Source organism: Nicotiana sylvestris, chromosome 12, assembly GCF_000393655.2.
Source record: "Nicotiana sylvestris chromosome 12, ASM39365v2, whole genome shotgun sequence".
NCBI lineage: Eukaryota > Viridiplantae > Streptophyta > Magnoliopsida > Solanales > Solanaceae > Nicotiana > Nicotiana sylvestris.
In genome coordinates this window covers 93,125,800-93,138,039 of record NC_091068.1, presented here as the reverse complement: position 1 = coordinate 93,138,039, position 12,240 = coordinate 93,125,800, and the positions used below count along the sequence as shown (strand labels likewise).

The window sequence follows — 12,240 nt, the reverse complement described above, 5'->3', positions numbered from 1 at the left end:
ATCATAAGATAAAATTAACATACACACACTCAAAAAAAAAAAAGGAAATCTAGTAACATATAATAATAAAATTTTACATGCAGCTTGCAATGTGAAGTTGAAAAGGAACATTTATGAACAATACTTAAGAAAATTTAGAGATGAGAAGCAGTTCTTTTATTGCAACTACTTTTTTTTTTGTAGTTCTTTTTTCTTGTTGGCGGAAATGACGATGTTGAGATGGATGTGTGGCCATGCTAAAAGAGATAAGATTAAGAATGAAAATATCCGAGATAAGGTAGGAGTGGCTTGTGTGGTGGACAAGATGCGAGAAGCGAGGATGAGATGGTTCAGGCACGTAAAGAGGAGAGTCACAGATGCCCCAGTGAGGAGGTGTGAGAGGTTGGCTACGGCGAGTCCAAGGAGAGGTAGAGGTACGCCGAAGAAATATTGCGGAGAGGTGATCAGACAGAACATGGTACATCTTCAGTTTACCGAGGACATGACCCTTAATAGGAGGGTGTGAAGGTCGAAATTAGGATTGTAGGTTAGTAAGTAGCTGAGTGTCTTTCCTTTCCAAACTTGTACTTCCTTCTATAGCAGTAGTACTAGTGTTATCCTCGTGTTCCCTATTTTTAGATTGATATTATTACCTCATATTTCTTTGCTTCCTTTTTATTTTTTGTGGTTGTTGCTACTATCTCGCTTTCCATAGTCCTTTGTCATAACTATTGTGTTTTTACTTTATTGAGTCGAGGGTCTTCCGAAAACAGCTTCTATACTTTCACAAGGTAGGGGTAAAATTTGCATACATACTAACCTCCTCAGACCCCACTTGTAGGAATACATTGAGTATGTTTTGTTGCTCTAGAAAAAAAATGGTCATATAGCTTTTGAAGGATATTTTTGTAAATTAATTTTAGACTTAGTAGGTTTTTTAGTATAGTATGATGATGATGAATATCGTAAGCACCATCAACGTTAAGCTTAATAACATAATCATGAGGTCAGAGGCGGATCTAGGATTTGAGGCTTATGGGTTCCTACCGTAATTTCAGATTAATATGCAATAATAACTGAGTTCACAGTCAGATATTTACCAATATTTAGTGAATTTTTTAATATAAATATAGAGTCTACGCAAGAGTTACTGGGTTCCCGGGAACCCGTAGTATATGCACTAGGTCCGCCCCTGCATGAGGTAGTTGTCATTTTATAGGTTTGCATACACTTTACCCTCCCAACTACACTAGGTTTGTTGTTGTTGAAGGCGGTGCAAGGAGAAGAGGTTACGAAATTGGTAAAATAAAGAAACTCAGTAGCTTACAACATTGGTTACAACTTGAGCAATTTGTTCAAATACATGTATTGCTTTTTTTCCTATTATCGGATACTGCAATAGTGGAGACTCTTCCTCACTCTTGTTATTTTTGGGAAACGTTAAGCATGGAGTTTTTTTGTGTGTGTGGGGGGGGGGGGGAGGGGGGTGTTCCCCATTGGGAAACTCAAATATGAAAATTTGACTGCTCAGACAGGGAATAGGAGGAAGGAACATATCAACATACAATTTGTTGCTTTCTCCCGTCTCTAACAAGAACATCTTTTTTTCTTGGAGAAATCAGTCTCCAACAATGTTTGATCATGTTATGGAGTGTCAGCAATCTATGCCACCATCAACATGTCCTCAACCCGAATATGACCAGATAGCTACACTAGAATTGAATCCTAATATAATATTTTCTACTTTTGCCAATGTACAAGAAACACATAGGCTTTCAAAGCATCCTGGAAACTCTAATTGTCCAGAAATTTGTCAACTCTTTTGTGTCAGCTGTGTGTGCGAAGAGCATGCTACTGTCCCTCGAGGGTACCAAGTGCCTCTTTTAAAAGCTTCTGAGCTTCTTCCCTTCTCCTATAAAAGCAAATAGAAAACCAACATCACGACTTAAGTGTCATATTATCAAAGAAGAAAAAGACAAGATAGAGAAAATTTATGCCCATATACAAGCCAACAGATACATAATCGCAGCGCAATTCCATGATATTGCTGCATTAATTGAATTGAATAATCTAGAAAAACGTTTGGTATTTTTCACCAAAACTTATAGGAGATTTTCACAGAATAAAGGAGCAAAAGCGTAAGGTGCAACATATTTGTCTCCAATAGAAGTACTTTAGCAGGGGCAGAAACCATCTGTGCTGATGATAGAAGTAAATAAGTCAAAAACTCAAAGGAGCTTCAAGCATCTAAAGGCTGAGTTAGACATCCAAACCCCACAGGGATGATTAGCAGGGCAAGACTAGCTGTTGAAGCTGGTCGACTCCCCCAAAAAAAGATAAAACCATACAAGGATGATTTTAACTGTAAGTGAGAAATAGGAGATTTTAATCTATTAACAACAGACTCAAGTGGTGTAACAGTTAAAAAGGGATATCACAAAGGGCCCACCGATCTGAGGAGGTATCCAAATTCAATGTCAACATTCTCTACTGGCTGGGATTTTATGCCCCTTACCAAAGAGATACAATAAAGTGAGCGGCACTTCTTTTAATTACCGACTAGTAGAAGTATTTTATTTGCCAAAAACTGCCTAGTATACCTGAGGTATACAGAAAACTATGTATGAAAGAGTTCTTTCACTGTTCCCATTCCTAGCAAGGTACTTAAGCAGCTAAACAAGATCAGGAGGAACTTCCTTTGGGAAGGGAACAGCAGATCTCACAAATACCATCTTATCGAATGGTCCAAAGTCACACAATCAAAAAGCAATCGCGGACTGGGTATTAGAGACTTGGCCTTACACAACAAAATCTGATCATGAAATGGCTATGGAGGTTTGGTACAGATGAGACGAGCCTTTGGAAGGAAGTAAGTGTTCTGCTAAATACGGTAGAAGTAATTGCTCTGTTAAACACGGTAGAAGGGACAACCGGAGAACAAAAAAATCTACTCCATCTCATGGGGTTGGTCCTTGGCAACACATCAGCAAGCTGGGAAATGGCTTCTTTGGTCAGGTATCTTTCAAAGCAGGGAATGGTTTAAACATTAGTTTTTGGAAGGATAAATGGTTATACAATACTCCACTCATGGAGGAATACCCAAATTTGTTTCAGATTGCCCAAGATAAGAATTCCTCTAGCTCAAAACAGATGTTGGGAACAGCTGGAGTGTTTTATTCAGAAGATATGTTCAGGATTGGGAAATAGATAGTGTGTTAGAACTGCTAGCAAGTATGGTGAGGTGCACCATTGATGAAACCAAGGCTAACAGAATGATTTGGGGACACAACAGCATTTTTACCAGCTACTATGTTCTCAGAATCAAATAATTGGATTCCTGGCTTTGGAATTCTAATCTGGAAGACCAAACTACCTACCAAGGTCACGTGCTTCAGCTGGATTGCTCTTAAGGAAGCCTATTTAACACAAGACAACCTCAACAACAGAAGGGGATTTCAATTGGTTAACAGATGCTATATGTCTCAAAGCAGTTTTGAGACAGTCAGCCACCTATTCTTCCATTGTAGAGTGGCCAAGGAATTATGGAATATGTTCTATTCCATCTTTTGTATCTAGTGGGTCGTGCCACAGCATATAAGTGAAGCATATACAAGCTGGAGCCTATGGAGAGCTGACAAGACCATCAAGAAGATCTTGGTGATGATCCCTGCAGTTATTTTCTGGTGCCAGTGGAATGAGAGGAACCATAGATGTTTTGATGGGATCTCAACTCCAATTCACTCTCTTAAAACTAGCTGTTTGCTTAACCTTTTTTGTTGGACAAAAAGCTAACTCCTGTAATTAGCTTTGACCATGTTTTAACTTTGTTAGTTCCCTGATTTTTTGACTGACACAATGTAAAGCGCTAACAAACTACATAGTATTTTTGTGCTCTAGTGCTTTGGTTTTTTTGTAACTTTGCATCTTCTTGATGCCTCTTTTAATGAAACACCTTACTTCATCTTTAAAAAAAAAAAAAATACTCCTTCCGCTCAATCATATGTACAAGTAGGGGTATTGTCTACTAAATAGTAAAATAAAGAATTAGAACCTAGCTCCACGAAATTGTATGCCTGATTTCTCTTTGCCTTCAACAGCTTTCCAATACTCCCCTCTAGCTTGCCACACATATAAATGTGGGGCACACCACATATAACGCTCGCCATTCCCCAAAAATTTCATGAAATTTAAAAACAATCATTTGATAGAATTTTGTTGCAGTTAATTACAACCAGTAATCCATCTTTCTCTTGGTATTATTTGAATAAAAGGACAAAAGAAAAAGAACAAGATAAAGCAAAGTTAAAACAAAAATGAAAAAGAACTGAACAGTCTGCATAAGTAATGACATATATAATCATAACTGGAAGTGTTCCATTCTCCAAAAAAAAAAAACTGAAAGTGACTGAACCGGCTTAAATCGTTTCTTTCACTTACAATACCTGTTTGTTGCAGCACAACTAGGTAGACACTTCCCATCTAACAAACGCCCTAGTTCTAATCAAAATCTAATGAAGAAAGAAGCTAAAATATATGATAAAAAGAGCATAAAAACACATCATACCGCTTGATATCCTCTATTGCTTGTTTACGTCGTTGTATTTGAAGTTCTAGAATATGGATAAGTGTAGCTCGAGCCTATAAAAGAAAGAACCAAGGTAAATGATAACTATAGATATATCTTCCATCCATGCTAAAACCAGGGAATATTTGGAAACTTCGATTCACCAATGTTTCACCTGGTGAGGACGCAATGAATTGAGTAGGTGGTGCAAATTCTTGAATATAAGAGATATCTCTTCCACTCTCCGGGCATATTGTGAAGGGCGCTCCACAAGAACATCAGCAAGCTCCAATATATGTAGCTGCAATTCTCTGTTAAGTGCTCTTAGTTCTTTCTTGAAATCTGTAACATGAATCAGCAAAATCAGAAAGATTACTTTTCTGACAAATGACAAATAGTATCTAAATTTTATCTCTGACAACATCCCATATGTAGCATCATCCAATGATCGGGGACATCATGGTACATCCTTTCAAGTTTCAACTAGGGAACAGATTCTGTAACATAACTTTTGCAATCTGTAGGTTCTCAGAAAGCTGAATATCTTTTGTCTAAGAATTGCGTGACCTAAATGACCCCTACCTTGTAACTAATGCAATGTGCAACATCCTAGATCCCCGCCCCAAAATCGAGACGCAGTTTCTTGAGGATATGAAGTTCTCATAGATTTCCCTATTCTTCATTCAAGTCACAAGCTCAGGCAAAGAGAACAGTAATGATAACAATGTAGTTTAACCTTATAGAAAAAATTTACTTGGAACGTACAAAGCAGGAAATAAATATGAGTGCAATTCTCCATGCAGACTCCGTATCTAAAATTAAAGACGATATATCACGAGACACAAAAAAGATGGGCCTAATAGTAAAAGATCCAAAAAAAAATATGGGATCTTTTTTTTTGATGAAGAAATCTGGGTCTAATAAAAGATTCATTCATATCAATCGTTCGCTTAGCTGAGGAGACACAGAGAAAGCTCTTCTCTTTCAATAGTGAGGCAACTCTCTGTCCAATTCTGTCCCGACTCCTGAATCAATTCAATCAGTGGTGAGATTATTTGATCACATACTAGCTTAAGCCTAGAATATGATATTAAATGTGATTGGCTCCTTTCACTCACCTAGCACTTGCCGAAAATATCTGTAAGATGACAGAGAAGGCAGTGAATTCTTATAAAACAGCTGCCGAGCAACCAGAGCTGTCCAAATGGAGGGCCAAAAAGGAAGATTTGAAGAGAAATGATCGTGTTGGTCTCACCATTAAAAACTAAAAATGGACTCTGCTTTTGAACTGATCCTTCAGTACTCTCAGTCAAAGATTGGGCCACTGAAAATGGTGAAATATTGGGAGACAAGGACATGAAGAATGATGCCACTAGTCAACTTTTCTACCCTCGCCGAAGTCCCAATTCTGTTCAAACTCTTGTCAAAAGGAGAAGCAAAGATAATTTGGATGAAGGTAATTGACGATTTTGGGAGGCTTTTTGGTTGCTTGACTGGTGCTCATTCTTTACTTTATTATTAGAAGAGAGAAAATGCGGGTAGTGAAAATTGTAGGAATATACATTTGCCATATATGGAGTCCTTCAATGAATAGGTGATATAGCGGTGGCTTTAATGATGTTGGCCTGGGTATCAATGTGTTGGACGATGAAGGTAGCAAAGTACCAAGAACATTTTGGTTGGTGACAGCTAGTTTGGCTACTGGGTTTAGATATTACAGGAGATGGATCTGAACTCACCACGAACCCTTGAGATTGACAAATAATAGTTAGCTCAGGACAAGGGGTCGATGTCGCCGGACGGAGTTAAAATATTAGATAAATTCATTGTAATATAAATTATAGTTATCAACAAATATCCTACATACACTTTGTATGTAAAAGCAGAATATTTACTCAATATTTGAATTAGAAAATAATTGTTTATCATATTATGTGTCAAAAAACTCTTGCGTTGGGAGTTTTTCTTGTACATTGTTATTTACTCAACGTAAGACTCGTCTCCTTTCTTCCCTGGTTTCACATGATACAGGTGCCACAAAAGTTAGGCCAACATTTATAGTGAAGATAGTACAGTCACCAACTCACCGTTCCATACCTCAATACTTATGTGAATCTGTCATCAAAGCGAATCTACCAACTAGAGCAATGCGGATATAGAAATTTGCCACTTGGCGTGTGGATCCTGTCAGTGTGCCACATCAGCTCTACGTCAAGTTCACTTACTAGCATGGCAAGCAGTCAAGTGCCACATTGATAGTCTGGTTAATCCCACATCATCAATCCAGCCCAGTCTACACCACAACTACGTCAACTCATCATGAAAGAAAAAACCATTCCTTGAGTTTTTCAACGTCCTGATCAGGTTCTACTTTTCTAATAAAAATGGCAATGTGAACAAAAATCAGAAATCTCGTTCAACAGAGAAGCTAATTTTGGTTTCTAATTTAGCTTTTGAAATTTAACACAACTAAGTTCTTGTCAACCATCTCACTCACATAAACCAATCATTAGTTACATGCATCAATCACTCTTCATCTATTGTGTCCTGGATTCTGAATTTAGAAGCTTCAGATATATATATTAACCTATTTTTCCAAATCTATCAAGAACAGTTACCCCGACCAAACACATCCAAACTATGGCCAAATGAGAAGATCAAATTCCCATTATTCTATCTTTAACTCTTAACACCTCCTATATGATTCTGAACTGCCATTAGACCTTACATCTATCAGGAAACCTACTCAGTCCGTTGAATATTCTATAACGTTTAAGTAATCAATCGGTTCCTGTTTTAGATAGAGGAGGATTGGCAAAGGACATGAGTCACGGGGCCTTTATTATCTCTTTAGTGCCTCGTCTTCTATGAAATGTACCAACGGTCAGTCTCCTCTTCTTATCCATAAGTATCTTGGTCATCCCTATCTCTCAAAGCTTCAACATGTAATTCCTGATTTTTCCTCCATGTCATGAATAAAATGTGAGCTGTGCCAATTTAAGGGATCAAAAACATTCTTCTTTACCAAAACTAACCAATAGTAGAATAGCATTCCCTTTATTTACATGATATATTAGAATAATCAAGTCGGGTTAATACTAGTTTCGACTTCTATTATTTTATCACCTTTATGTATAATTATAATCGCACCTTTTGAGTATTATTAATGAAAAGTCGCTCCTAGCTATTTCCTATATTTAAATAATTCTGTGTCAAAATTAATATCAAAGTTGGAGTCCATAATCGCACCCTACAGAGTGACAATTGCCAGAGAGTATTTCACGAGTCATTTCAGAAGATTCATGTCTTTTCAGAAAATATTCCATCAATCGATTGATCCTCCTGCTCCACAACAAAATAAGGTAGTCAATTGTGTACAAAACGATCACCTAGGTAGGACCACCCGCACCTTATTACTCCATTATAATGTTCCTTTACAATTCTGCATGGGGTTCTAGTTGTATTTTACCTAATCAACAATATGCCTTCATTTTTTTAATAAGGTACGATTTTATTACAAAGGTACCAAGATGGTATGAGTTACAACAGTCCAACATCTGCCACTAACATGGCAACTACAAATCTCCTATCTCTTCTAAAAAGTCCAAGTACTGCTCCATTTTTCAATAGTACTTCTGGAAACAAGTTATCTTCTCCCTTCATAACAGACACTATTTCTTTCCAACCAAATTGTCCATGAAACACACAAAGGAATTGTCCTCCATACTGCTTGTCTAATGTTTGCCATTTTCTGATGATGCCATTGTTCCAACAAGCTCTTAACACTGTTAGGCATTACCCACTTAACGCATACAAAATCACACCTACAAATTATTATGTCCTTCATCCTAATGAACCTTTGCCTAAACTTCTACCTAGGATTTTTGGAGCATCAACGCGATACGACTAATCAATGTGTACTTGTTATCTCTCACGGGTACCGGGTAATTCCATCCAACAAGGCTTGGATAAATGAAAGAAACCACCTAAATTTAACTGTGGTCTCCGATGATCAACTCCAACTGCATCGACCACCAAGCACACTAAGCACACTCTGGGTAGTTGGGATATATATTATCATTCTATATTGGATGTTGAAATGTCAATCGCAATCTCTATGAAAGTACTACATTCCCGGTTAGGTATTTTTGTATTCTATAAATTGCATGTCTAACTTCAGAGAATCGTACATTTCTTTCTTGCTTCTCGCTTAAAGGCCAATGGACCTTCTTATGCAAATTGGTTTGATAATGAACATGATCATGTAAATTGGAACTTTTGGACCTATATGTTTCGAAGAATGGGGTTCAACAGAAATGGAACCCATATAAGACAACTATGTTTTAATGCTAAAATTATCTACTTTGTTGAAAGGCACGAATATGGTTTGTTGAGAGTTTGTTCTCTAAAATCTCTAGCATATCCACTGATTCAGGCATATGAGAAGAAATCATTTAGTGTTTGTTGCTTCTGCTTGAAGCAAAAAAAGTTCTTTTTTGTTTCACTCATAGTTTTGGTGTACAAAATATACACTGATATGTAGATAATGGGACAAACTTGATAGATGGTTTGGGATCTAATACTTTGTGACTGTTGGAAGGGAATCCGAATATAATATAGTTGAGGAAAGAGATTTATTACTAGAGAAGTGATCAGAAGCTCCTGGATCAATGAACCCAAGGGTCAAGCACAGAAGATTGAAAGACATAGGCAATTGGGTCTAGGTTACCTGTTTGGACAACAAATGCAGATGAGAGTTGTGGAGATATTTGAAACCGTGCCTCCTTATAAGAAACTCTTTTTTATTCAAATAAGCGGAACATCATATTGCTCAAACAACATGAGATCACTTTCTTATAAGCAATGTTTCCAAATCCAGGTGATATGGTGATTGGAGCGGAAGAAGTTGAAAACTCTGGCAGAAAACCAAACAAGCTACCAAAACGTCTTTTTGCTGTAAAAAGTTCTAGAATATTCTATTGGCCAAAAAGTGACTTAAGAGTTTCTGAGAAAATTTGATAGAGGAGTTCCTTGCACCCAAGAGTGCAGCTTAGTTGTCAATGAAGTGGGAGGAGAACCATGAGATCTTTCCCCGCGAAGGCAAAAAAAACACTAGGTAATTTCTTCTCATTTGCCTAAGTTTTGGTGGGTAGAGTTACCCGGTACCGGTAACTGTGCTGGTCAATTGTAGCAGCTTCCCGGTGAAATAGTCGAGGTGCGCACAAACTAGCGTGACACTAGCATCATTAAAAAAAAAGGAGTTCCGTGGACAAGTTGACCTTTAGGAGAGCTGGCTGGAAGATTGCCGAAAGTTAAAGTGAGGATATCCAGAAAACTGATCTTGCGGAAAATAGGCTGACCCTCACGGACAACTTATACAGCCATCAGAAAATGCGCAGAGACAATCTTTTTTTCCTCCCTGATGTCGTTGACTGATACCACATGAGAAATGAAGAAATACAAAGGAGAAAAAAATGGAGAATGTATTGCTTGATATTCCTCAAGCTATAGGGTGTATTAAATAGTACATACACCGATTTTGAACTATAGGAAAGAAGTCAACGTTACATAGTTACAAGAAAATGATATCTCCCTATCTGATTTAGTTAGTATACAGCATATCTACATCTTTTATTTAATAAAGAGCATATCTACACAATATTCTTAATAGTCTGCTTCACATATTTGCTCAAAACCAAAAAGTAAAAAAATGCTTAATAAGCATAAGAGGCATTAGTGTGTCCTACACTGCTATTATCATCTAAAACAAATAAAGAGGGGAAAATTCTATTATGGTACTAGTTAGACAAATTTTAAAGACACTGGACAATTCTAGAATGTCCAGCAACAACAGCGATCTGACGGAGGAACTACACGCTCCTATTTCAGCATACCAATTTTTTTAGTACAGAGGGGATGGGGAAGGCATAGCGCCTTATGAATATTCAGCCTTTCAGATAAAGCTGAGGAATAGAGCCACAGTTAGCAATGGAGAATAAGGTAAATGAAGAAAACTTATCATCAGAGTCAATGATTTAACACTAGTAGCATTAATTATGTCCTATGTCAACGAAAGAAAGACTAGCACAAAGTTTTCTCTCGTTAGTAATTAAAGAAACTTAAGTACTAGGCGGTGTTACTAGCCAAAAATAGCCAGCAAATAGCATAACCTGTTAAAACAACTACACCATGTCTAATACAATTCTAGTGGGAAGGGGATGGTCTAGAACTTTACCAACATTAGGCCCTTTTGGGTATAATTGACGAACACCCTGATCTTCCAAACTTGGGAGTACATCATCAGTCTGCACCAATGACAAAAACAATACTGAGCCACTTGCACATAGTCATCAAACAAAAACCACCGGGCACAACTTAATTTCAGGAACACAACTGACAAACAAATTCACAAAAGACAAGCACAGAGTAACCAGAAAAAGTATTCTTGATAAAAAGTCATTTACCCAATCCAGTTCAATATAATATAAGATAAAGGCGAGAGCCTTATTGAAAGCCTCATTCATATTTCGGAATACATAAAATCCAAACCTTTGCTACTCAAATAGCTCAATGAACTTAATATTAGCATCAGACATTTCCCCCTTACTCTTTTGCATTAATTTTTTCTGCACACATTGAATTAATTCCAGACTTTTACCCCAAAAGCAATATGTGAACAAATTGAGAATGTGATTCAATCTATACATAAATTAACAAAAAGAAAATCTTTCAAGGAAAAGAGCTAGCAAGAATCTCAAATACACCTTATTATACATTTAAATACATACCACATTAAGCACAAGTGAGCAATTGGGTATCATAGGGTAGTTTTTCTTTTTTCTTTTTTCTTTTTCTTTTTTTTTTTTGGAGGGGGGGAGGAGGAGGAGGAGAACAGGTGACAGACATTACATACAGTGTAGTTGCTACCAAAGAGGGTGAGAGAACAGGTGAGAGACATTACATACAGTGTAGTTGCTACCAAAGAGGAGATAGGTGCCGTCAATGGGAGGGGGAGGTTCAGGAGTAGAGTTGGGGTCTTGAAGATAGTCCTTATACAGCCTGTAATACGGCGGCGGCGGTGGGTATGTCGCTGTCGACATATCTGATCTGATTTCACTTAACCAACGTTTCTTTTCAACCAAAAATGGTGATTTATCTCGGCGTTGAGTCGACACTTGGACAGAGAAATGTCGGACCTCTGCAGTAGTGTATTGCCGACGGGAACACAAATTATTGTATCATAAACTTCCTTTTTGTTACTTTGACCCCTTTGGCTTATCAAATTATTGTTTTTACTATTGTAGCAAATAAAAGTTCAAAGTTGTCCCTTAAGTTTGGACTAAAACTCAAAATCGTCTTTATCCTTTAATATAGAGCATTACTACTCCTTTATATCAATATTTTAAATGGCTTTCTTGGGAATCGCTTCGAGACTAGTCCCGAAGTAGAGTACTGTCAAAATGTTCTGAGGCGCATGTGGGGCTTAATTCTGTAAGGATTACGCTTCAAACGCCCGACTGTGCACCCAAAACACACCTAACGCTCACCGTTCGAGACTCGTCTAACAGTTCCTAGTGCAATCATGCGTCAAATCTCCTAATTAGCATTGTTAATACTCAAATTCTTTAATAAACAAATAATTAATATTTTTATTCATCTACAAGGTATGGAAATTGAGAGTAACTCAAAATAATGAG

General features: G+C 37.3%; 1 protein-coding gene across 1 annotated transcript; it reads right to left on the bottom strand.

Annotated features, from left to right (window-relative positions):
* Nucleotides 1–1,518: 1,518 nt before the first annotated feature.
* Nucleotides 1,519–11,764, bottom strand: LOC104230393 (mediator of RNA polymerase II transcription subunit 7a-like). The gene is made up of 5 exons (XM_009783185.2): nucleotides 11,509–11,764; nucleotides 10,779–10,848; nucleotides 4,719–4,885; nucleotides 4,544–4,617; nucleotides 1,519–1,891 (listed from the first exon to the last, which is right to left on the bottom strand). The coding sequence occupies exons 1-5, from the start codon at nucleotides 11,641–11,643 to the stop codon at nucleotides 1,831–1,833; spliced, it is 507 nt and encodes a 168-aa protein (XP_009781487.1). The 5' UTR covers nucleotides 11,644–11,764; the 3' UTR covers nucleotides 1,519–1,830.
* Between the last annotated feature and the right edge of the window lie 476 nt (nucleotides 11,765–12,240).

What these genes read in the sequence shown, in the direction of transcription:
- LOC104230393 (XM_009783185.2), bottom strand. Translation starts at nt 11,643, where the DNA reads ATGTCGACAGCGACATACCCACCGCCGCCGCCGTATTACAGGCTGTAT. An exon ending in TCTTTGGTAGCAACTACACT is followed by an intron (nt 10,849 to 11,508) that starts GTATGTAATGTC and finishes TCATTGGTGCAG; the next exon opens with ACTGATGATGTACTCCCAAG. An exon ending in GCAATAGAGGATATCAAGCG is followed by an intron (nt 1,892 to 4,543) that starts GTATGATGTGTT and finishes TTGCTTTTATAG; the next exon opens with GAGAAGGGAAGAAGCTCAGA.